General features: G+C 46.3%; 1 protein-coding gene across 5 annotated transcripts in view; it reads left to right on the forward strand.

The window, feature by feature from the left end:
* The window catches only part of KDM2B (lysine demethylase 2B), an 87,457-nt gene that overhangs the window by 39,604 nt on the left and 20,971 nt on the right, over nt 1-26,882 (forward strand). For all 5 annotated transcript variants that reach the window (XM_053370203.1, XM_053370204.1, XM_053370205.1 and 2 more), the window contains 3 exons: nt 12,598-12,724; nt 14,459-14,910; nt 19,492-19,578. In XM_053370203.1, the coding sequence (XP_053226178.1) occupies nt 12,598-12,724; nt 14,459-14,910; nt 19,492-19,578 (666 nt within the window). The remainder of the gene's footprint in view (nt 1-12,597; nt 12,725-14,458; nt 14,911-19,491; nt 19,579-26,882) is intronic.

Raw genomic sequence — 26,882 nt, forward strand, 5'->3', positions numbered from 1 at the left:
CAAATCTTTGGGGCAGGGTAGAGAAGAAGCACAGTTGAGGTCTAGGACAGAGCAGCAGGCTGCATTGGAGCAGGCTGGAGACCAGGAGCAGACTTGGGTCCACCTGGTGCTTCCCCACTGATGTTAAATACCATCTTTTGAGCCCTGGTTTTTGCCATCCTCAGGCAAAGGCGGGATTCTGGCCAAACTCCAGGAGTTGCAGGCCATGGGCAGCTTGATGAACCTTTTGAACCTTCATTGACATGACATGTTGGTGGCAACGTTCTGGGGAGCTAAGGAGTGACTTTGTGTGAGTTAGTGAGGTGAGCTTTCAGTAGCACCCCAGCAGCTGCAGAAATGAGATGCTGTTTTTGGTTCCTTCCCTTGCTCAACTGAATATGGGTGGTTCTTTGGCAACAGTGCCTCCACTCTCCACAGGCCCTGCAGGTTTGAGGACCACTGGCTGCCCTTCTTCCTCCAAGTGGACCCATAAGCCCCGCCGGACGACACCAGGCTACCTTCAGCTCCTCTTGGACCTGTGCTACCCAGAGCAGAAGCCCCTCATTCCTTGCCCTGCAATGCACTCTACCTAGCCTAGTCCTATTCATTCTCGTTCTGGCTTGGAGTCCTCATTTCCCATGGTGCATCCTCGTAGCTTATCCCTGTCATTTATGTCATATCCCCACCAGGCCTTCTTTGCAGGTCTGTTGCCCCAGGACATCATTTATGCAAAATTTTGTTTGACTGGGGAGGGGGTTGATGTTGTAAATTCTGCCTGCCAGCTGGCACAGGGCCACACTCTACCCCTTGGTTTTGATGGTTCCTCAACACTTGGCTTTGTGGAATTCTAGTCTGTCATGGAATCCTGTCAATTGTTCCTGATTGGCTCCCTGGCATTTTATTTCGTGAACATTGTCCAGTTACGTAGCCCTGTCAGTTGTTAGCCAACTGGGTCCTCCGTAGTAGTTCTGGAAATGCCACCCCCTCCAAGTGTCCCATAAGGGCTTGCTCTCCACTGTGTGTGTGTGGTTCCCTCTGCTTTCCCCAGCTGCGTCATCTAGTGGGCCTTTCATGCCAGTTGAAACATGGAAGGTGACACTGTCCTGCTCCACCTTTTTAGGAGAAGGATCTACCCACTGGAACACAGGAGGAGACCCTTCTGCCTCATTTTCCAGAGGTGCCATGTTAAATTGATAGGACTTTGCTGCTAATTTCTATACAATACAATTCAGAGAAGTTTGCTGTGCTTCAGAGGACAGGTGGGGCAAGTGCTTGGGGCTGTTGAAGTGTATGCGTCACATGCAGGTAGTAGACAGGTGTGTAGGGCACACTACATCTCTCCCAAATTTACTTGTATGGCACACAGACTGCTGGGAGAACCCATAGAACCCCATATTCCATTGTTTTGGTTGTTCCTTTTTTAAAAAAGTATGTTTATTTCGTTCAGACTTGTCTTGAGAATCTTGAAACATGAAAGGAGTGTAACTAGTGTTTTTTCAAAAGATAAACTAATGTAATCTGAATCTGAAAAGCCCCAAGTCTCCCCTCCGCTATGGATTCATTGCATGGCCTTGGTCAAGCCTCTCTCTCTCTCTGCCTCAGTTTCCAGTATGTACAACTTGGAACAATAGAGACCTATGTAACATGAGAAGGGTGTTATGAGGGTGAACACAGAATGAATGGAGCCATGCTTACTGATGTACCCTGCCCAACCAGTTTGAAGGTCTCCATTGCGTGATGTAAGGGTGTCCTGGGGCTGCGGCCTAGACTGTGATGGGCAGCCTAGTTCTGCTCAATCTTACCTTTTCATTTTGTTAAACTACAATTCGTGTTCTCTCTTGATGTGTATTTAAATTTATAAAGCAAAAGTGCATCCTTAGGCTCTCCTGATATTAATGGCACTTCTAATCTGCACAACTGGTCCTAATTATGCACTGTTGCTTAAGAAAGCGACCAGCACCATGCTGAATCAGACTACAGGCTCCTCCAGGCATCCTGTTTTTCAGCATTCATTCTGGTTTGCTTGCACAAAGCTTATGTGGTGGTTAGACTTCTCTGTCTTTATTTAACATTCATCTTACTTGTTTGCAGGGCGTTAACATATATTCCTGTTCATCATTTGTTCATCCCACACTTTTCAATGCATCTCCCTGTCACTTTCCACAGAGCAAAATGTCCTAGTTTTTTAAAGTTGATCTGCTATGCCAGGGTAGTAGAGCACTTTAGTCCCCTTGAAATGTGCAGACCCAAAGTTCTGGTCTTCAGTTGAATATCTTCTGCAAAACACTAACAACCTGGAAGCGCCCTTAAACACTGTACTCTATCCAGTATCCCCAACAACTAGCAGTCATCTGATGGTCCATTTTGGGGGGCTGCAGTCTTTCTTCTGCCCACCCCTGGCCTAGGCAGTGTTTTCTCAAATGGAGCCACAGTCACTGTGTGTAGCTGCTGGGGACTTCTCACTGAGCCACTGAATTTCTGTTTTGCATTTTGGGCCTCCTGCAAGTGAGATCAGGGGTCTTCAGTATGGGGTGGGGTGGGGGCAGATTGTGAAAAGCACAGCCACAAGAGCACCATGGTGACCTAGTTCACTGGCTCTCCAGTTGGCCTTCAGCTACAGCCTAGAGATCTTTGATATGTGCTGGGTCTACTCTTTAAGTGTGTGCCTTAAACCTGCATAACAGCCACGGCCTTGCAGACCCAGCAGACAGGAAGCAGCACCTTACTGCAAAGTAAAGCCCTTTACTCTGCAACACCAGCTGAGAGGCGGCAGGGTCTTAGGCCTTTCAGGCAGGAAATGACCATTTACTTTGCAGAAAAGGCTTTACTTTGCAGTAAAGCGCTGCTTCCTGTCTGCTGGGTCTGCAAGGCCAACTAGGCAGTGCACTCTCTATATATTACAGGGTGAAAAAATATGAAACCTTTATTACGGTCTGGAGTTCATACCGATAAGAGAAAAAATATCATTATATTGCCCATTCCTGCCACCAAGTCCTGTCTCTAGGCTGTAGCTGAAGGCCAGTCGTGGCTGTGTTTTTCACAGTCTGCCTCCCACCCCAGGCTGAAGACCCCTGGTCTCACTTGCAGAAGCCCCAAAATGCCTCTGCATAGCCAGTTGACTACTAGTTAGCATGGAGGTGACTTTTCTTGACATATTATAGTAGTAAAAACCCTGTAAGCTGACTCGTTGGCTCGCTTGCCTGTAAACTTTCAGTTCTAAGGATTGATCAGTATTGTATTTGCCGTGGTGAGATGTGGATGTTAAAAACGGAAAAGACAAGGAAATGCTTCTTACCTTTTTTTTGTCTGAAAGGCAAAAAATAGAATAAAGACAAGAATAGAATAAAATGGTGGCAGCAAGTGAAAACCTTTTATGAAGAGGGAAAGTTTCTGGGTGTTAAAGCAGATTAAGCTACTTATAAGCTGTCCTGTGTGTGAGGAAGTACAGCAGCAAAAATGTGGTATCAGCTTCCTGGGAATCTTGGCTGCCATTTTTAATATACAAAATATTTTTTAAAAGCAACCCCACTTTCCCCCCTCCTTCGCTCGAAGATCGCAGCATAACAATACAGTGGTACCTCGGGTTACATACGCTTCAGGTTACATACGCTTCAGGTTACAGACTCCACTAACCCAGAAATAGTACCTCAGGTTAAGAACTTTGCTTCAGGATGAGAACAGAAATTGTGCTCCGGCGGCGCGGCGGCAGCAGAAGGCCCCATTAACTAAAGTGGTGCTTCAGGTTAAGAAGAGTTTCAGGTTAAGAATGGACCTCCTGAACGAGTTAAGTTCTTAACCCCAGGTACCACTGTACAAGATGAGACTATATGCTTAGCAATGTATGGGCAATGCCTGCTGAGATCTCAGAAACCAGGCAGGTGACTGGATCAGATCTCTAGTGGATGAGGGGCCTCAGGGTTTTAGTTAACAGTAGCTCTTTCCTCCATTAGTGACTGGTAAAACTAGAATAAATTATACTGATAAGAGAAATCGCACCAATATACTCAGTTTTGCTTGCTTGCAAATGCCGTGCAGAATTTGGATTGTGCAGATTTTGGGGGGTATGTTTTTATTTATTTTCAAGAATAATATCTAGTTACAGAATAATAAAAATGCCTTCAGCTGTACAGATAGTGCAGAATTAAAAACAACAACAACATTTTAGCACAGAGTACCAAGTAGCTTATCTACTTGGAAGGAAGCCCTACTCAGATTGTTTGGGGCTCATGTGCAAGCAGTTGTGATTAGCCCTCTTGGTTCTTCCTGTGCAGATCATATCCTGTAACGTTTTCTTCGTTCAGAATATTGCAACAGAGTCTCTGGCTTTTCAGCTGAACTTCCTTGATGGACTCCATTTAGGCTCATGGCTTTCTTTCAAGCACTTAAGTGTGTGTGTGTGTGTGTGTGTGTGTGTGTGTGTGTGTGTGTCGTCCAGCAGCGGAAGGAGATTTCCTGGTGCTGTTCACAAAGCAATTCTTGCCAGCACAAAGAGAGAGTGTCATGCAAGTGTGGCTTTGCTCCACCTTCTTTTTAAATGGCAAAGATGTGCTTGAGCCTCTGCTGTACTGTGATTGTTGGTGTTCAAAGCCCCCACCCCAATTTTCTCTTTCTTTTAATGGAGGGAGGAGACTGGTCAATACTGTAATGCTGATTTATAGCCTGATCATACGTGATGATGTTCGTCTAGGACCTAGAATCTAGATTAATTTCTCACATCTTGAGGGTTGGGAAGGGTTTGGAAGAGACAGACTAAGAGCTGGGAAGGGCAGAGCGTAATGGTTAAGAACATGAGTCCCGTGCCATGAGCTTGCTCAGTTGCCTTAGGCTACCCACTGCCTCTTGGCCTTGCCCTTCCCACCAGGAAAATATGGGGCTCATACAGGGATAAAGGTAAAGGACCCCTGACAGTTAAGTCCAGTCACAAACAACTCTGGGGTTGCGGTGCTCATCTCGCTTTATTGGCCGAGGGAGCCAACGTTTGTCCACAGACAGTTTTGCCGGGTCATGTGGCCAGTATGACTAAGCCGCTTCTGGCGAACCAGAGCAGTTCATGAAAACGCCATTTACCTTCCCGCCGGAGCGGTACCTATTTATCTACTTGCACTTTTGGGTGTGCTTTCGAACTGCTAGGTTGGCAGGAGCTGGGACCGAGCAACGGGAGCTCACCTCGTTGTGGGGATTCGAACCGCCAACCTTCCAATCGGCAAGCCCTAGGCTCAGTGGTTTACGCCACAGCGCCACCCGCGTCCCTTCATACAGGGATAGTTATTTATTATATTTTCATTTTCAGGGTGGTTTACAACAGGAATAAAACAATTTGAAGTGCTTCATAAGTATGAAAAGTTGTTGTTACTACTACTACTACTACTACTACTATTATTATTATTATTATTATTATTATTATTATTATTATTATTTGCTAGAGGTCTGAACTGATCCTTCTGTTGGGCTTTTGAAATAAGACCAAGGGCTGCAGGCTGCTCACCACTGACGCAGCACATTTTGAAGTGATTGTCAGCCAGCCCTTCAAATTCTGTTCAGTAACAAATGGGTCTCAGGTGCAACTCAAACAAGGCTGGCATCGTGTGCTCCAGAAAGCAGGCCTCTAGTGACATTGTGGTCAGCACGGTAATGATAGGGGCCATTTTGCAGCAGCAGCAGACACTTCCAAACGCTATTCAGGGGATGTTGCAGTAATTTAATCTGGATTTGACCAAAGCATATGTGACAGAGGCCAGATCCTGCTGTCTCACTTAACCACATAATTATGTCACTCTGGCCTAAAAAAAGAAAAAGAGAAATTGTTGTGACGTTTATGAGTCTTACTCTCAGCTGACGATTGAGTGAGTGGCTGTTTTTTTTTAAAGGGTTAAGGAAGCAATCCTATGAGAATTGATCTGTATCAAGCAGTAGCCAGAGGTGTCGGCTAAAAAATGCAACACTTGTGGTGTGTGGGTGTAAATAGATTTTTTTGTAAAAGCCCCTGAAATATCTTTTAACATTTCACTTTGAACTCTGGAAGCTATCCTTCCCCAGTGTGGATACATTTCCTCCCGTAATGTTCAGAAATAATTTGAAAAAACCTTTGGCGGGTTGTAAATTATTGATCACAGAACTTACCACTGGAAAGAATCAATTAAATCATTGCCTCCAAGCGCCTTGTAGGATAGGCTTTTTCCCTTCGGTAGATGATATATTGGAATATTTAATGATACCGCTTTGGTTCTGCAGTTTACTGCATTTCCTAATTAATGGCCTGTCTCTGTGCTATAGAGCTTGCAAGGCGGCTCACAGTATTGAAAAGCAATTGCAGTGCAGTAAACCTGCAATTTGCGTGGGGGTTACGCTCCGGGATATTGCCTAAAGCTGAAACTGCATAGTCAAAACGCATTGGGTGCCCTCTTTTCAATTTGTTAAATATGTTTTGCCAAGCGTGCGAAGCTGAATGCACACAAGTTACATGTGTGCAAGTTATGGGCTTATTATATTTATTTATTTATATTTATAATCCCGCCTTTCTGTCATTTTGAAACTTAAAAGTACCATCCCTGAGAAGAGGGCTTTTACATACTCAGGTTCAGCAAGGTCGCTGTATCATCTTCCTTCCGATCATATCCTGGGACCAGCAGGCCCTAAAATGCAATAAAACCCAAAAGCACTGCTAAAAAAATATTCCAGAATTGCAAGTGTAAGAAACAGCAGCTCACCTCACTCCCCCCACAAACCTCAAATCCCTGCATCATTCATCAAATGATCGGACAAATAAAACAGTTTTAACTAACTGCCCACGAAAAGCCAGCCAGGTTGGTGTCATACAGATGTTTCTGGGGAGTTCTTAAGAAGAGCCTTTCTGCCTCAGGCGCAAGCGCCTTCTGCTCCAGGATGCTGCTTCCCACATCAGCCTGCAAGATGCCGATTCATCCAGGGCATGATGGCAACATGCCTCCTCCATTGCTTCACTCTCAGCAACTAATCAGTGATGTACTGGAGCTTCCAATTGACCATCCTGGTTAATTGCTGCTGATAGAGCTCTCTGCTTTGTAGCAACCTTCCTCAGAGGCTGACACCTCTTGTCAGCCCAGTGTGGCCAATGGCTTGGGAGGATGGTATTTGTGATCCTGAGCACCCAGTTAGGGAAGGCTGCTTTATAGAAATACAACTTCATTTACTGGACGAGAGCTAAGAGCTCATTGAGTCCAGGATTCTGATCCTAGCAGTGGCCGACTAGAGGAAGCTTCCAGCAAGGCATGAAGGCAGCTGCTCCCCTCCACTGTTACGGTTCATGTCTGGCAGGGCGCGTCGTCTTCTATTCACAGCACATGCACCGGCCGTCTCTCGCTTTTGATGGTTTTTGCAGAGCACAGGGCACATTTCAATGAGATAGCAAATTAGAGACATCGAGGGAATTGGCTGTGGGATGGAGCCTGGATCGCGAGGCCATTAGGAACTCAAATTGACGATTCGGAATTGATCGTCTATGGCACGGGAGCACTGCATGCCTTGTGACTGCCTTGTCTTACGCATTTGAATTTTATTTCATTTTATTTTTTACACTGGTAAAACGGCTGAATTTGGTGACGCTCAGAAACCTGTCAGCGAAAATGTTGAGCAAATGATGTCTTTAATATTCCCCAGGCATCTGGCTGAAAACCTTTGGAAGGCCGAGGGGTGGAACGGGCGGCTTCCTGTTTGTAAGTCAAATTCTTTGCCAATTTTGTTTCCTGCAGTGCTCTCTAAAGAAAAAGAAAAGAAATAAACATTAATAATTTGAGTTCCTCTTATGAACATCCCTCTTTTAACATGGCTGGTTTCCCTTGTGTTTGACTATTGCAGTGAGCAATCTGGTATGTCACTGAAATCCTAGGCAAGGCGGCAGCAGCCAAGGTGGTGCCCTTAAGATATGGTTGGAGCACAACACCTGCGCTGGTTGGGACAGGTGGGAGTTGTAATCCCACAGCATATTGAGGGCACCCTGTTGGCTGCTTCTGCCATAGAAAGCTGAAACCCCAGGCTTGAAGGCTGATGAAAGTTGCAGATATTGCCGGGATGGTTGGCCTGTATTCTGGGAACCTCACTATTAGTGGGGCAGAACTTGTTCAGTGGTGGAGCATGCGCAGAGGTGCTGTTTGTGGTATCTCCGAAACTGCCAGTGGGCTCACTGCCATCACAGCGCTACCATTTCCACTAAGAAGACCAGGTGCGGCCTGTGCAAATTCTCATTTTGCATGTCCTGTCTCTCTTGGGTGAGGGGAAAGCACTGACAGGACTGTGCCCTTGGAGCAAGCACCACCTATGGACAAATAGTCTGATCTGATGTAAGGCAGCTTCCAATAGCCCAAACCTATAAATAGTACCAGCTGGATAAAAATAAATTTGTCATTGATAGAGCATGTTCACTCAGGTGGTATGAGATCATGGGAGGGTCTTCTAGGGGAAAGGATGTGCTCCCTGCACCGTCTCCTCAAGGTGTAGCTTGGTAGCCAGGGGCGCCAAATTGAATAAAATATTGGGGTGACCCAGGTAAGCCCTGCCCCGATCCTATGCACCGTATGCCTCTAGCTTGTCTGTCTCTTTCTTCCCCATAGGCCCCATGTGGGGCCCAAAGACATTCTGGGCACAGGTCAAGGTGTCACTAGATGCCTGCATGCCACTTTCCAGTCACTGGTTAAAAAAGCAACCCTTTAATAAAATCGTTAAAAATGGGAGGGGCAAAGGGCCTGGGCATGCACCAAGGAGCAGTATGAGGTTGCCATGGTACCACATTGGGAAAGACAGGTATAAGCTGTCCTGAGTGGCCATTTTGCTTAGAATATACATAGAACCCAAATGCTGTTGGCTGTGTCCCTAATACATTTCTCCTGCATTCAGAGTCAGAATGCAGAAAAGCAATGAGAGAAATATGCATTATTATTATTATTATTATTATTATTATTATTATTATTATTACCCCACCCATCTGGCTAGGTTGGCCCAGCCACTATGGGCAGCTTCCAACACATTAAAAAACACACCAAACATTAAAATCTTTCCTATACAGGGCTGCCTTCAGACATCTTCTAAAAGTTGAATAGTTACTCCTTGGCATCTGATGGGAGGGTGTTCCATAGGGCAGGCGTCACTGCCCAGAAGGCCCTCTGCCTGGTTCCCTGCAACTTCACTTCTCGCAGTGAGGGAACCACCAGAAGGCCCTCGGAGCTGGACCTCAGTTTCCAGGCTGAAGGATGGGGGTGGAGACGCTGCTTCAGGTATACAGGGCCGAGGCCGTTTAGGGCTTTAAAGGTCAGCACCAACACTTTGAACTTGTTCGGAAATGTACTGGGAGCCAGCGTAGATCCTTTAGGATCCGACGGCCACTCCCAGTCACCAGTCTGGCTGCCACATTCTGGAATGCTGATTGCAGGTGTGACTTTAAATGGAACTATGGGTGAAACACCAGGGCTTAGATGGAAACATGTTAAAAGCAGGCCGGGCTGGAAATAGACATCAGTGGTACTGAATGAATACCAATATTCCAGCATGCTGCAGAGCAGAAAGAGAGAGAGGAGAAGCATGGTTATTCCATCCCTGCTGCTCAAAGCTGCCTATGGCTCTTCTGAAACTGTCACCTAGCAGCAGCAGTTCCACCAAGCTCCCTGCACTGTTTCCATTCCAACTGGTTATTATAAGTTTAAAAATTACAGTAGTGCCGGAGCTTGTTCCTTTCCTCCTCCATCCCCATTCCCTTTTCCTTTTATGTCATCTATTGTAGATGGTTTTTCATTGATCTGTAACACTGTTGTTGTTTTTTTGGCTAAAGGTTGGGATAAAACACATTATAAATAAATGAGCGCAATGCACTGTGCATACATCTCTAGTATATTCTGGCTAAGTCTTCACCTGCCACCTTTAGAAAAGTCACCAATAAAAAGGGGGGAAGGTGAAAGGGGGAGGTGAAAAAAGGAATAAGAGCAGTTAGAAATAAGTGATGCAGAAAGAGTAGTGAGTCCAGTAATATTCTTACAGGGCAGCACTGGGAAAACTATCCACATCGGGTTCTTTTCAACTAACCTTTACTCATCGTAGACCTCAGAAATGAATATTCATCCCTAAGGTTTGCTCCTGCTCTGGAGGGTAGGACTTGAACAAATGGCTTCAAGATATAAGAAAGGAGATTCTGGCCAAACATCAGGAAAAACTTTCTGTCAGTAAGAGGTGTTAGAGAGTGGAACCGTCTCCCTTGGGAGGTTGTGGGCTCTCCTTCCTTGGAGGTTTCTAAGCAGAGGTTGGACGGTCATCTGTCATGGATGCTTTAGCTGAGATTCCTGCAATTTCAGGGGGTTGGACCAGATGACCCTGGGGTCTCTTCCAATTCTAGGATTCTATAATTCTAAGCCAACATTTTGCATCTGGCCTTAGGTGATGGGCCAAGGTGTCTCTAGGAAGAGAAGAAAAGATACTGTGAGGGGAAATTTGTAGACTGCTTTATGTATACTACACCCTTTTTCTCTTTGTGGAAATCAAGGTGGTGGTATGTATTGTGTTCCCATCTTGCCTTTCATGAAAGGCAGAATTGCTGTATCACACGCCTCCCTGGGAAGTGTGGTCATTACTGTGTCTGTGCAAAAACAGCAACCACAAAGCGCCTCGCTATGACTAGCAAAGTGGCAATCACGATGACTGGAATTTATTGTCTACCACTGGAATGGGCTGGAATGTCCATTTAATTCTATGGAAGAAAGTCACCCCTGACTTCCTGTGAAGTGTGCCTCCTACAGGAGAGGAAGGTGCAACCAGCACCAGCAACCAAGAGTGAATAAAGGAAACTGGCAATTTATGCATATATATTTACAAATTGCTGATTGGGAATTGATGCCAAAATAGAGTGACTAGTTCAAGGCCAAGCAGTGAGTTTGCTTGAACTGTGGGTTCCCCCAGAACCAAATCTAATGCTCTGTCCACTGGATGACACCAGCTCTTGAATGTGTAAGCTGTTACATCGACTGTGTATCTCACTTCTCAATAATCTGAAGTGCCTGCTTTACGACACGCACTTTGGCTGTTCCTTACAACAACCTTGTGAGGCGAGTCCATGAGACTTCTCATTTTACCAGTGGGAAAGCAGAGACTGAGAGGTGACAACATGCCATGTGTAGGACTAGGATTTGAACCCACAACCCCACTAGTGCTGAGTTCATTTGTAGAAACCTTTAACAAATGTTAACCACCGCATCTGGCGACAATAGCGACTGAGGAAGCAGCAATATGGTTTCTTCATGATAGTAATAGAATTAGTAATGTATTTTTATAAATTCTAATCTCGGTGCTTGATGTTTGCTTGTGCTTTTTCTAAGAAGAACCAAAGCCCCTGCGCTCCCCCCCTTTATTATTGTTGTTAAATGTCTTTGCTTCAAGGGCTGCTTAGTCTGCTGCTGGGGAGAGCCCAGCCACTCAACATTGTGATTTGCTCTGAGACCTATATTCACATCCATGGGTGGGGAGTGGAATAAGCATTTGCCGATGGTAGGCAGTTTTGTGTCATGGGCCCTCGGTCTTTTAAGTAGATACCAGCCCCCCTGATATTTAGGAACACAGGGGGTGGGGCGCTGCCAAAGCTTCACTCTTCCCCAAAATCTGAGATCCTTTCCGTTTTCCCTCTGAAATGAGTCACCTCTGCACAGCACCCTTCTCTGCTGTGTGAGTGAGTGTGAGAGAGGGAGAATGAATGATGTCACAACATGAGTGGTACTATGCGGTACAGAAGGGGAAAAACTCAGCACCCCAAGGGATGCACTTTTGACGGCATCCCTGCATTTGATATAACAGGAGTCTTCCTGGGTCAGATCAAAGGGCCATCTTGTTTCCCACAAGGGCTAGCCAAATGCCTCCGGAAAAGCCCACACATAAAGACAGTCATCCCCACTCACTTGTCCCCAGTGCCTGACACTGAGAGGTATACTGTCTCTGATGCTGGATGTTCTGCCTCACTGCCGTGGCTGATAATAATTAATAGACCTCTCCTGCTCTTCCGTGAAATTGCTAGTCGTCTTTCAAAGCCAGTGGACGCCACCACAACCTGTTGGGGCAAATTCCGTCTATTAATGATGTGTTGTGGGAAGAGGCGCCTTCCGACATGTACTTCAGTTCTCATTCTGTTGGCAGTGTGTGCATGTGGCTGTGCAAAAATGGGAGGTAACTCCTAGGTCATCTAGCAACATACACATTCTCAACTTGAATCCTCTGGAGACTAACATGTGCACCACCATTTCTATGCTTAGAAATGGGAAGAGTAATATATCAAATTAAAGTTATATTTTGTGTGTGTGTGTGTTTTGGGGGTGGGAAAGAATCCATGTTGAGGATTCCACCCTCCCCTTTCATCCCCCTTCCTCTCCCCCCCTCCCCTCCCAGGAAGGTGTAAAATTAGTGAACCACAAAATGAAGCGCTAGCTCCCGGAAGGCAGGCCAGGCTGCTCATTGTGTATGCAGAAGGCATCCATCTCTCTCAGCTCCCGCCCTCTCTTCCTCTCCTCCCGCTCCTGTAAAGGCCGCTTGTGCTCTCGATAAGATGATAACAGGCTTGAGGAGCAGCAAACTTCCCTGTCTCCCAGATTGACCAATGTTTTCCCTTTTTGCTTTCAGGTGCAAGCCAAGTTCCGTTACCCTTTCTACTATGAGATGTGTTGGTATGTTCTGGAGAGATACGTGTTTTGCGTGACCCAGCGCTCCCACCTCAGCAAAGAGTATCTGAAAGAATCAATGTTAATTGGTGAGTGAATTCTTTTGCAGTTGATAATCAGAGTGAACAGGCAGGGAGATGGAACGGCACCCTTCCTTTTTGCTTCTGTGCACAAACAGGTCGAAAATCATAATGGTGAAGAGCTGTGGAGATTGAACTGAATTATTCTATCATTTCCTAAAGGAGCAAGTGTGTGGCTTGAACCTCAGGCGTTTTAACCAGCACACCAAGTTCCCCCAGGAAATGATATTTCTCAAGGTCTTCTGCGAGCAAGCGAAAAAAACATTCAGATATGTATACTTTTGTGTTTCTGCAGGTTTTGAATCCTCCCAAAGAAATGAGGGTTAACTGGGTGCCTTTGACACATGGGAGCAGGAGGGTTAGGGTGGCATCCCAGGGCACACACCTAAATTCTGCACAAAGGAAGTACATTTTTCAGCACTTGGAATAAATTATGTAGATAGTTCAACTTTGCATGCTTAATTTGCATAGCATATAGCCAGTTTATACACTTTGCAGAATTACATGGTAGAGCTTTTCATAGACTGGATCAAATGAGGCTGCAGTTTTGGGTGGGTGAGCGGTGGTAGTCTGTGGGAGAAAGCTGAATGCCCTTCTTGGCCACATAGGGTGGGCTTGCAATTAGCTGTGGAGCTTGCAATTATCTGTGGAGCATAGGCAGCTGTCTTACGCCCAATTTGTCCACCTAGCCCAGAGTTGTCCCATGTCGACTAGTAACACCTCTCTAGTGATAAAAGCAGATATCTCTACCACTAAAGGTAAAGGGACCCCTGACCATTAGGTCCAGTTGTGGCCGACTCTGGGGTTGCGGCTGAGGGAGCCGGCGTTTGTCCACAGACAGCTTTCCGGGTCATGTGGCCAGCATGACTAAGCCGCTTCTGGCGAACCAGAGCAGCGCACGGAAACGCCGTTTACCTTCCCGCCGGAGCAGTACCTATTTATCTACTTGCACTTTACCGGCTACTAATCCTTTTAAACTGGAGATGGCATAGATTGAAGCATCTTCTTCAGACAGTACTGGTATTTCACCACTGAGCTATGGTCCCTGGCAGAGGCAAGTATAGACCAGGTCTGCAAGGTGCATGCACCATTCGCAGAGAACAGTTATCAGTGCTCAGATGAGATGTAAATCGATGAGGTCATTCATTCCTTTTTTCCCCTACTCCTTCCTGCTCTTCAGGAACTGTGGGCCCACTGCCACCTAGTGACATCCTCCAGGATGGCAGGTCTCTTCCTTCCGTCAGCAATCATATGTGGAAGCCAAGTGGGGTAGTGTGACCATCAACCTTGCATGCACCATCACTAGTGTGCGTGAAAGGCTGTCTTAAGTGCTCTCCAGTTTAAAACAAAACGCCTGCCAGGTGCACAGAAAAATAGCCTAGCCTAGTCAAGAGCCAGTGTGGCATAATAGTAATAGAGTGTTGGTCTAGGACCTGGGAGAGTAGGATTTGAATCCCCACTCAGCCATGAAGGTCACTGGGTGACCTTGGGCCAGTCACCATCTCTTAGCCTAAGCTACCTCACAGGTGGTTGTGGGGATGAAATGGGGAGGAGGAGAACTATGTTCACCACCTTGAGATCCTTGGAAGATAAAAGATGGTATATAAATGTAGTAAATAAATAACCATACTAGTGATGGTCTAGGGACTGTCCTTGGCTATCGCCTTTGAGCTGCCAAGGCCAGCATTCTGTGCAACTGAGTCCTACCTTCAGGGCATTAAAAATTCTTCTCATCTGTCTCAGATACAACAAGGAAACGCAGCTTAGACAGCTTCTCATCGGATTCCTGGGTAGACATGGATGACGAATCGTGTGATGTCCACACCCGGGAAGAGAAGGACGACTGTCTGGAAAAAATCCCCAAGGCCTTGGCGGACGGATCGTCTTCTCCCAACAGTATACATTCAGAAGGGAAGGAGGTTTCAGGGAGGAAGCAAAAATCTACAGCCACCCGCTTCCTCAAAAGGACTTTGTCCAATGAGTCGGAAGAAAGTGTAAAATCTACACCGGCAGACTATCCCAAAACTCCCACGGGCTCCCCAGCTACAGAGGTCTCGGCGAAATGGACTCACCTGACAGAGTTTGAACTGAAGGGTTTGAAAGCCCTTGTTGAAAAACTTGAATCCCTTCCGGAGAATAAGAAATGTATACCTGAAGGCATCGAGGATCCTCAGTCTCTGCTGGAGGATATGAAGGTGTGTAGATATTTTGCTTCTAAAAATGGTAAGCTCTGTGATGTCAGGAGGCTGTCCAAATAGCCTGTAGTTGGGAATCCTTCTCGAGAATGGGCCCTGATTTCTGTGCACTTCACATACCTTACATAGAAAATCCACAAGGAAGAAGAATGTGTTTGGTGTAGTCATGTGGTGAGTAGTCTGCTTAGCTTTGTAAAGAGTGAATAGCTTGTCTCTCAGAGCAAGAAAGGAAGGGTTATTTCAGAACCCAGTCAGGGCCTATCCTACTGATCTTCACATCCAGAAGCAACAATTCCCTGTATGTAGCCAACAGTTTTCTTCTTCTCTTCTTTCTAGTCCATCTCTGTGTGGTGGACAGAAGCCACCTGGGAAAGAGTGAAGTGGAGTGGAACATCTTCTGTTAATGTTCTCACAGAAAAAGCACTTCATTTGTAGGGGTTAAGAAGCTGCCACTATTTTGGCTGCTTCAACAGCTCTTGCACATAGACCAAAACCAGGAGTAAAGCACATTAAAAGGATCTGAATGACAAAAAGAAGGGAAGTCTCTGGCTTTGTGCCCTGAGGGCAGGGGGTGGGGAGAAGCACACAACACTATGGGACTCCTTTCCACTTGAGTGGAATCCTCAAAGCCTCTGGCTGGGGGTGGGAGACCTGCTTTGGACGCGACTTGGTTCTTTTAAGGTACACAGCCCAGCAAATACTACACGTATCTAAGAGTTTAGCTTTTCGAGGTCTTATCTTCATGAGTTCAAGTTATGGGTACTGGGAGAGCTCTTAACTGCATATCTCAGCCTTGAAAATTAGTCTGCAAAAGTTAAGAACCCGCAGAACTGGCTTGTTGCCTCTCTGCTTCTGCATTGCCAAGTGACATTACAATGATGACCGGGGAGCCACATGTATGCAGCCACATGTATGACAGAAGAAAGGCGGGATATAAATTTAAGAAAAATAGGAAGCAGGGTGAAGGGAGAGGGAGAGAGATGGAATTCACCCTTCTTCAATTTGCCAGATACTTCTCTTGCCTGGTTAGTATCCTGAAGGTAATTCTTACTCCTCATAGGCAGTGCTATTTTTCTAGAAAAATAGGTGCCAGAACTCACATGAACGCCTCCCTGGTTCTCTTAGAATGGCAGTAGCACCCACCTGAGAGGTGCCGAAAGTGAGTGCCAGTGAGTTCCCCCTGACAATAGCCCTGCTCATAGGTGATCAGACAAGATAAAATGAGTTACCGTATTTTTCGCTCTATAAGACGCACCAGACCACAAGACGCACCTAGTTTTTGGGGGAAAATATTCTGAATCTCAGAAGCCAGAACAGCAAGAGGGATCGCTGCGCAGTGAAAGCAGCAATCCCTCTTGCTGTTCTGGCTTCTGGGATAGCTGCGCAGCCTGCATTCGCTCCATAAGACGCACACACATTCCCCCCTACTTTTTAGGAGGGAAAAAGTGAGTCTTATAGAGCAAAAAATACGGTACGTCAGGGGAACAAAGAATAAATGTGGGCAGCAGTAGTCATTAGGTTTCATTTACATATTGGGTAAGGATATGCGAGAGGCTTTGTTAGGTTTTGGGAGAGGTCATTCCAGAAGCTTCAAAGAAGGGGTGAGCTTTGAGATGAGGTGGTGGACTCAGCCAGCATCAGGTGATGCTGGTTGGGGCTGTCATTAGGGATGCTTGGAATTGTAGTCCTCCCCACCTGGAGGGCCTTGGCTTCCCATCCTTGGCCCTCGGAGTGTGTGGAACATGATCCAGGTGAGAGGGGCCTGGGCAATGTTGCTTAGTTTTGAACTGTTGGGAACTGTACCACTGCAGATCTCACAAGGTGGGTCAGGGTTGGTTCTTCAAATGCTCCCACCCCTCAGAATCTCCCTGCACACATGAGCTTTAAGCACTGGAGGTAGATATCCTTCTCTCACCTCACTTAGCTGAATGACTAATAACTAATGTGGATTTGTATATTGCTATCAGTATGCGTGGCATTTTACAGAGCACCAAAAAGAAGGCAGGTGCCTGCCCCAAGGACTTTACAGAAAATGTAGGTTTTGATGAGGGATTTGCAAGGGTAGGATAGAGAAAAAGAGGCACCAGGAAGGAGTTTTATTAACCTTTCCTGCAGACTATCAGTAACGGCAGTGTTTGAGACAGGATGGTGTGAATTGCAACACAACCCCTAGCTTGATTCTTTCTATGTTGGGGACAAGGAACTGCATCCTTTAGATGTGTTAATTGTTTGTGTACGTGGAGATTTTAAACGGCAAAGCAGGCACCATGCAACGAGCGATTTCCCCATTGTGTGGTGCAGTTCTCTTATGGAACTGTATCACATCGCCCCAGCCCGGGTGTTTAAATACAATAAGAAAACACTTAATGAGGCACTACTACCAGTTGCTCTTAAAACACTTTTAAATTTGATTTAGAAACTCATGATACGTGTAGGAAACTGAGGTTTTGTAGTGATTAGGGGCAGGTGGACGCTGCATGAAGCTGATTCAGCTGTAATAATTTTCAGGGTGGCGCTGTGGGCTAAACCACAGAGCCTAGAAGTTGCTGATCAGAAGGTCGGCAGTTCGAATCCCCGCAACGGGGTGAGCTCCTGTTGCTCGGTCCCTGCTCCTGCCAACCTAGCAGTTCAAAAGCACGTCAAAGTGCAAGTAGATAAATAGGTACCACTTTGGTGGGAAGATAAACGGTGTTTCCATGCGCTGCTCTGGTTTGCCAGAAGTGGCTTAGTCATGCTGGCCACATGACCCGGAAGCTGTACGCCGGCTCCCTCGGCCAATAAAGCGAGATGAGTGGCGCAACCCCAGAGTCGGCCACGACTGGACCTAATGGTCAGGGGTCCCTTTACCTTTACTAGCTGTGTGTTAGTCTGTTGCAGTAGAAATTACAACGGGTCTTGTGGCACCTTAAAAGACTGACCAATTTATTAAGGCGTAAGCTATCATAGATTACTAGAGTCCACTCTTGCTTCTGACAGATTGTTGTCCACTAAAGCTAATGCCTTAACGAATTTGTTAATCTTCGTTGAGTAAGTTCTGTTTGCCTTGATGTCAGGCACTTACGCTGAATGCTAGAAAACGTGGATTGTGTCTGTGAAAACGAGCTCTGCTGCATGAAGAAGTGTCTCTCATCTGTTTAATTGCCCATGTCCTATTTTCCCCAGACAGTATCAATGTTGGTTGCTGCAGTGTAAAGAAGATTGAAGGATGTGGGGTTGGAATTCTCACAATGTGCTTTTTGTGTTCACATCAAGATCCCTTTCCCTGTCTCCATTCTTTCCTGATCTCCTATCAGCACAATCCTCTACATGTCTGCTGATCATCATTAATAGTGCTTACTGCTAGGAAAATGAACATTATTTATAAAGATATATTTGAAAAAATAAATTCGAGAGGGGTGGCTGTATATTAATCTCTTGCAGCAAAACCAATGAAGACTTATGTGCCATAAGAGACTGCACCTTAGAGACTGAACACACTTTCATAAACCATAGTCTCCGTCAACAAGAAATTTACAAGTAAAAAACCTGTTATAGTCAGGTTTATTATAAAGTAATTTAAAGAAATCTTAAGTTGATTTAATGACAGGACCGGAAGTTGATTACTTGGTTGGTCAGTGAGAATCTGCACATGTATTATGTGCAGATAATAGGTATATGGGACCGCCTCTCCTGCTATGCCCCACGGAGGACCTTAAGGTATATAGCAACACCCTAGAGGTCCCGGGCCCTAAGGAAGTTAGGTTAGCCTCAACCAGAGCCAGGGCCTTTTCAACTCTGGCTCCGGCCTGGTGGAACGCTCTGCCTCATGAGACCAGGGCCCTGCGGGATCTGATCTCTTTCCGCGGGGCCTGTAAGACAGAGTTGTTCCGCCTGGCCTTTGGCTCAGAATCAGTTTGATTCCCTCCCCCTCTTTCTTTTTCCTTTCTCCTCCTGTGAAGAGGCTGCATCCTAATGTTTTGATGTTGTATCTTAATCTTTTAAATTGTATTTTAATCAACTTGTTTTTATTATTGGTTGTTAGCCTCCCTGAATGCGGTCTTGGCTGGGGAGGGCAGGGTATAAATATTCTTCTTCTTCTTCTTCTTCTTCTTCTTATTATTATTATTATTATTATTACATTTGAGAAAAATACCAGCTTTAAAGCAGCCTTCCCCAGCCTGGTGCCTGCCAGAAGCTTCGGAGTGTTAGTTTGGTCCAATGGGAGTTGTAGCCCAAAACATCTGGAAGTTTGGGGGAAGACTGTTCTAAAGGAAAAGGCATACTTTGTTAAAAGTAAGGAGCCATACAATTGCTCCAGTTAAAAATGACTGTTTCAGCAATTTAACCCCCCTCTGCTTCTTAGGTTGTAATAAGGCATTTGTTGTATCATTCCTGAAAGCTTCCTGAATGATCTCCACCTTACATCCACAAAATGAGAATTGCGAGGTGAAACTTCCACATCTTTATTTCCAAGCTTCAAAGCAGAAAATAACATTTAACCTTTTCACTACATTTTTCTGATTTTCTTCCCTTTAGCAAGTCATGGTGTGCCAGGTCTTTGCGCACACAGCCCTTAATTATCCTCTTTTCTTTTTGAAACAGAACATCCTGAAGGAGCATGCAGACGATGACCAAAATCTTGCCATTTCTGGGGTCCCAGTGGTATCGTGGCCTAAGAAAAACGCAAAGGTAGGGTGTTTGGAGCTGAACTTGTCTAAAAATAGCCATTTCCATGCCTTTTTCTCTCCCCAAACTTTGACACTTTTTGGTAGGAGCCTAGCCAGTAAGTAGTTACTCACCTGGGTAAACACTCAAGCCTTGTAGCTGGACAGCACTGCTGGTTTTTATCAGGCATCACTTTCCAGGCTGCAGCATTTATTGGTAGTTGAAGAACACACAAGGTAGCGTCGTATCCAGATCACCATCCGATAGCAAAAGGGCATGAGAGGACTGTGTCTATTAAGGAGCACTTTCCCAAGGGGTTAGCACAGAGCTTTTCAACCTTTTTAAGTCCATGGCTCCCTTGACCTACTACTCCTGCAGCACCTGTGGGGTTCAGGAGCTCAGTTATGTCACCCCTTGCCTGCAGAGCTGGCAGCCTCTCGCCCTTTTTCAAACACCCTCCCTTGTCGAGTGTTCTCTCAGCCTCCTCTCCCTTTAGGAGTCCAGGCAGCCACTGCTGCCATTCTTGGTATCTGAGCTGCTCCCCCTGCCCCAAAGAGAGGTGCTTCCTCAAACTGCCCCACAGGGGCCTGGGAAGCACCCCCTGGCTAGCCCCAGAGGCACCATTTGCCTGGGGAATTTGTAGCCATGGCTGCTGCAACAAACAGCCACACACCCTTTGGGAGGCAGAGACTTGAGAGGGCATCAGAGGAGGGAGGGAAGGAAAGAGGGACAGGCCGGTATTGCCCATGGCACCTCTGACCATACTTGAAGGAACCACAGGGTGCCATGGCACACTGGTTGAAAACCACCGAGTTAGCGTGTTGCATCAAAAACAACAAAGTACCATATGGTGCCTCTACAAATCTCACTGTGACACAAGCTTTTGTGGAGTGGGAACTGGTTCATCTGATGTCTGAAGTGTAATGCTCAGTTGGCAGGTACTGGAAAAAATGTAGACGTTAAATGGCAATCAAACTTAAAAAGTACAATCTCTAACAATTCAGTTAGAGTTAAAATGTATGCAAGGTAAGAATCCACAGCAGCAGTAATAGGTGATAACCCAGTCATTTTAGCATTGCTGAGTTAAATGGGACAGGAAACCATTTTCTCTCTTCAGACCTACATTTAGTCAAGGTCAGGAATGCTCAGATTATATTATCACCAATCCCTGCCATTGTGAAGGATCACAAAAGTAACTTAGTGGGTGAAGGTTCAGGCATTCTGATACTGAGTTGATGCTGGGTGAGGTGTCAGGGAGCAAGGATGTGAGAGTCATTTGACAATATGAGCAATGAATGAGCAAAGGGGTTCCTGGTTATTAGAAGTTAATTTGTGTTCCTTCTAAATTTGTTCCAATATTATGTTAGTGGCCCGCTGATGAGAGAACATGGGCCCCACATTCTTTAGGGGGTGCTTCCTTGTCAGGCTATGTAAAAGCTTATTAAATCAACTGATTTTGAGAGGATTTTGCTTTAAAACGATGTCATTGAACTTTGGTCGAATGACATTGAACTAAATTAGATTTTAAACCTTTGATTTAGGTGCGTATAGGCCAACTTTTTACGTTGTTCATCAGTTTCAGCTGACTGGATCACATCCACACCATACATTCAAACACTTGGCTTTCCCCAAAGAATCTGCTCACAGAGCTACAGTTCTGAGCACCCTTAAGAAACTGCAGTTCCCAAGACTCTTGCAGGAAGTCATGTGATTTAAATGTGATCCTGTTGGTTTGTACAACACAAACAGATCATTTAAAAATTAAGTGCAACTGACAGAATAATTTTGGGCCAAGGGAGATGCTGAGGAGCCATAATTTTCAAATTGGAAAGTGGGAAGGATTTTGTGGGTTACTCTCAAGGAGAATCATGCCAAAGAATTTTTTGTTGGGGTGCCTCGTCTGGTTTTCCCATAACCGTTTCCACCCACTCGCTGACCACACTCCGTGTGTAAGCTGCCACAAAGAGTTGCTTCTCAGAGAAGAGCTAGCCATTCCTTCTGCCATGGATTGTAAAAACTGGAGGAAGTTGTGGGGGGGGCAGGTGTTGTTGAGGATATTAGTAAATCTGTTCAAGAGGCAGGATACACCTTGCTCATTAAGGAGAGGGGCTCGCTCCCACTTCTTCCTCTCTCATAAGAGAATCGGTGCCGACCAAAAGGTTTAAGCAGAGGAGACTCTGCCATGACCATGGCTGCCTGCTTGCTTAATTTCAGGAAAATAAGGCCAGCTTAAGTGGAAAGTGCATGCAGAGCACAGCAGCTAAGTGTGAGAAGTTTGCGCCGGAAAAATGCTAGTCCAACTCTCACCTCAGTCACACAAACATACTTGAGTGGCTTCTGATCGGTTACTATTTTCTTAGCCTAAATATGCTGCAATACAGGGCTAACGGTGGCCTATCTTACAAAGGGTTATGAAGCTTAAAATATTTGAAGTGCTGTGAATGTAGATTGTAGGGCCCTCAGGGCAGAGACTGGCCCTTTTATCTCCTTCCTTATAGGTTTTTAAGCTGAGGTTGGATGGCCATCTGTCCCGTATGATGTTGAGATCCCTGCATTGCAGTGGGTTGAGCTAGATAACCCTTGGGGTACCTTCAAACTTTACAATGATTCTATGATTCTGCTGGTTGACTGAAAAGTAAGCCTGGTTAAGCTTGATGGGGGTTACTCTGAAGTAAGTGTAATACGGACACGGGTGGCGCTGTGGGTTAAACTACAGAGCCTAGGATTGCCGATCAGAAGGTCGCGGTTCGAATCCCCGCAATGGGGTGAGCTCCCGTTGCTCGGTCCCTGCTTCTGCCAACCTAGCAGTTCGAAAGCACATCAAAGTGCAAGTAGATAAATAGGTACTGCTCCAGCGGGAAGGTAAACGGCGTTTCCGTGCGCTGCTCTGGTTTGCCAGAAGCGGCTTAGTCATGCTGGCCACATGACCCGGAAGCTGTATGCCGGCTCCCTCGGCCAGTAAAGCGAGATGAGCAGCGCAACCCCAGAGTCGGTCACGACTGGACCCTAACCCTAACCCTAACCCTTTACCTTTACAGCTTTACCCTTTACCCTTTCAGGGACCCCTTTACCTTTACAGCTAATACTCTGAAGTAATTCCTTTCTGACCTTAGTTTGCTGCACTCACTTACATAGCAGAAGTCTTACCAACTTATTGTTAGATTTCCCCCCCCCACCCCCCAAAAAGACCATGTGCTCAGGAAAAGTTCTTTTAAAAATATTTATTTTCATCAAATAAAATACTGCTGCTTCCAATTGTTCTGGAAACCATCTAGAGGGGAAACATTCCTTAAAAACCCAGGAAAGATGAGGAGGAACCTTGGGGTGGAGGAACAGTGCAGCTTCAGGAGGTTTTTTTTGGGGGGGGGGGTTGTCCACCTAAAATGAAGTCCTGTTGACCCCCAGATAAGATGCGAGCCTCCCCCTCTCCCTGGCAGCCAATGGCGAGGCTCCCCCCTCGAGCCCCGGCCTTCTCGGCTTGCCATTGGCCCGGCCTGCGGGGGCCCGCCCCTTCCTGGTTCGGCCTCATGCATATGCATGAGTTCCCTCCCTCCGTGTGGCGAGCGAGCGAGAGGCGAGGCGAGCCGAGTGGCGGCGGCTCCCCGCCATGCCCGCCTCCCGCCCCTCCCGCCTGGGCCCGCCATGAGAGGAGGATGGCCATGTCGGTGAGCCCCGACGAGGACGACTACGACTCGGAGCGGGAGCCCGAGCACGACCAGGTCGGAGGGGGCGGGGAGAGGGGCTTCTCGAAGGCAAAGTTTGAGGGGGGGGAGGGGGCTTTCCAAGAAGGCCGAGTGTCCCTCAGTGCAAGACGCAAGGCGGGGGGGGGGGGAGAGACAATGTAGTCCCAGAGAAGCCCTGCCTGCATCCCCCCCCGCCCCTCCTCCGCCCCTTGCCAGGAAGGAAGCCTCCAAACGGGGAGGGGGCGGGGAGCATCCCTCCTTGTGTCAGCATAAAGCAACCGGGGGCGGGGGGGGGGCTGGCTTTTGTGCTCCAAGAAAGGGCTCCTGGGGAACTTCATCTTGCCCCCTTGTTGGAAGAAAGGAGAGGAAGTCAGAAAGAGGTGTATTTAACCCCAGGCACCAATTGTTGGTGTGGCTTTGAAATTGACATTTTATGCAGCCTTTTGCTAATCGAAAGGTTTGTTGATTGAGCTAGTGGGGGGGGGGGGAGGACGTAGATCCCAGGTGCTGTTTTCTATGGATGAGCTGCGCCTATGGGGAGGGTGAATGGATCTGAGCTGCTCCATATAATAGGGCTTCCATTCAGCTCTGGGACTAATCCTGTCCCAAGTGCTGGCTTTGCTCCGCTCTCTCCAGTTTACAAAACAGCAGCTTGTGGCACTTAAAAGTTAACAAATGTTTTTGTGGCATGAAGTTTTGCAGGCTACAAGCCTACTGCTTCTGAGTCCATCATATTAAGGGAGTGAACCCAGGAACAAGGCACATTGAACATAGTTGGGTTTGCTTATGATTAAACATGCATAGGCTGAGCACAGTGTACCTTGCTGCCTTATTCACATTTATGCATAAGCAAGTTGCACTGATTTCAGCAAACTTTACTCTCTGGCAAGGATTGCTGCCCATTTACTTGGACAGCCTGATCTTATGTATGGTCTGTACTTCTCTGCACATTTTCTGAGGAACAAGGCACTCTGAACACAGTGGAGTTTGCTTCCAAATAAACCTGCCGTAACATGTACTCAGGCCCAGAAATTCTCACATCACTGTAAACGTCTTTTAAATTGTCACAGGACCTGCTGTTGTGTATTGAAGACTAATGGCATATGGCCCTGAACAATTTTGAATTGCTCTGCATTTATGTAATTTACCACACCTATTAACAACAGTTCTCAGTGTGGCTTACCACACATATTGTTATAAGACCTGTGCTAAAATAAAAAAGAACAACAAAGTAAAATAGAAATAGAAATAATATATTCAGTCGCTTCAGCAAAAAGCCACCAAATGCCCTGGCAATTAACAAGGTTTCTACTTTGCAGCTAAACACCATTAAGGTGGGTGTCGGGCAAATGAGTGTGAGGAGGGAGTTTCAGGGATGAGAAGCTGCCACCTGCAGACCCTGTCACCGGTAACCACAAAGTTCTAGGTCTCAAGTGAGTAATGTAAGCAGTCAGGTAGCCAGGGTTTATGTGCTGATTGACAGCTGGAATTGGAAGTGAGTGTTAAAGGTAAAGGTACCCCTGCCCGTACGGGCCAGTCTTGACAGACTCTAGGGTTGTGCGCTCATCTCACTCTAGAGGCCGGGAGCCAGCGCTGTCCGCAGACACTTCCGGGTCACGTGGCCAGCGTGACAAGCTGCATCTGGCGAGCCAGCGCAGCACACGGAACGCCGTTTACCTTCCCGCTGGTAAGCGGTCCCTATTTATCTACTTGTACCCGGGGGTGCTTTCGAACTGCTAGGTTGGCAGGCGCTGGGACTGAGCAGCGGGAGCGCACCCCGCAGCGGGGATTCGAACCGCCGACCATGCGATCGGCAAGCCCTAGGCGCTGAGGTTTTACCCACAGCGCCACCCGCGTCCCATGGAAGTGAGTGTTACTGTTGTGTAATTTTTAGCAACATAGAAGATCAGGCCCTCTGTGCAGTGGATGGATTTGACACACTTAATAAACTGGTTAGAAGACTTTCCTTTGTTCTATATAATCACCATCGTCATCTGCTTCAAATGTGTTGTGAAATTGTATAGATCTTCTTGAACAACTCCCCAAAATGCAACGTCTTTTTAAACAAGTCTTTTTAATAGCAAAATAACTTCTAAATTGTTGCTTCAGATGGTCATGAGAGTGGGGATGAAAAATGAACTGATCATTAAATAACCCAGAACATGTGTTATAGGGGGTTTATTTTGCTCCATTGTAGACCTACTTCAGAAATATGAAAGAAGCACAGGGGCTGCTGTGTGTGTGTGTGTGTGTGTGTGTGTGTGTGTGTGCATGCAGACACATAGACACTTTCAGACACTTCAGGCATTGCAGGAGATTGGACTAGAAGGCCCTGGGGGTCTGTTCCAACTCTACAATTCTAATTCACACATGACATTTTCAGACCTACATTTAAAAGAGTAAAGTGAAGGGAAACCTTTGCTTGCAAATCTGCATTGTGTATACTGTGGAGTCAGACCATTGGTCTGGCTAATTCAGTGCTGTCCAGAGTGTCTGATGGGGGCGTCTCCCAGCCCAACCTGGGAGATGGAGCCCATGCAAAGCATCTGCTCTCCCACTGAGCTATGGCCGCTGCCTTTCTTACGTGCTGCAGTTGCTTACCCAATGCACAGTCAGTAGCAGTCATAGTCAGCTACTGTGCAATGTATGAACAGGCTGCTCTTATGCTGTGTTAACATAGGTTTTACATTTTTCTTTTTTCCCTTCCTGCTGGGCGCCACTGCTCCAATTCTGTTTGTTGCCTTGACTAATGGTCTGTGGTAGTTACCTTGCTTCTGTAACAATGATGAGTCGCAGTTTTAAAATAACTGCCTGGGGCTTCCCTGAAAGAGGAACATTCTTTCACTTAATAAAATGTAAAATGAAACTTGTAACAACTTCTACTTTAATGGCTCATTTTATGTCGTGTACCCAAAAATGCAATTTTGTGCATGTTTACTCAGAAGTAAGTCCCTCTGTGTTCAGTGGCGCTTACTTCCAAGTAAGTGTGTCTTGAATAGAAGTTCTGATCTAAATAATAAAGAGCCCCGTAATACCTTTAACCTGGGGTCCACTTCATCAGAAGCATGTATAATCCTCATCTGGCAGGTATTTGGGGAGAATGTTGGAAGTTAAATGGCAACAGAATGCTAAAAATATGGCCTGACAATTCTGTTGGAGCTCAGTAAGAAAGGTGGCCCTTCCCAACAGTTGTAACTGGTGATGCCTTTAAAATCAGTCGCCTACCAGGGCATCAACTTGGCTTAGGATTGCTGTAAAAGGAAATTCCAGTGTGAAATTGCTGAATTTCATTTTCCAAGAAATTCAGTTTGGATGGAGATGATGGTTTCCTCTTCCATTACAGGTGTTAATTTACCTAGCAATGGTAAGAAGTTTGGGCCATCACCAATTACTGCCATTGTGAAAGGTCACTATTTTAATGTTGCCTGCATTCAGCTGTGGCTGTGTTGTCACAGACCATCGATTCCACGAAAGCTTAAGCCAGACTTCACATGGTTTTCCCTCCTGGAAATAGGAGTCTCTAAATGTCCATTGTTGGCCTATATGATGTCTAGTGACTTTTGTGTCAGACTGGCACTGGGTGCTTAGACTCATGGCCTAATCTACCTTGCAGGGATGTGGTGACAATAAAAGTGGGCAGAGAGG

This window comes from Podarcis raffonei, chromosome 16 (assembly GCF_027172205.1).
Source record: "Podarcis raffonei isolate rPodRaf1 chromosome 16, rPodRaf1.pri, whole genome shotgun sequence".
NCBI classification, from domain to species: Eukaryota; Metazoa; Chordata; class Lepidosauria; order Squamata; family Lacertidae; genus Podarcis; species Podarcis raffonei.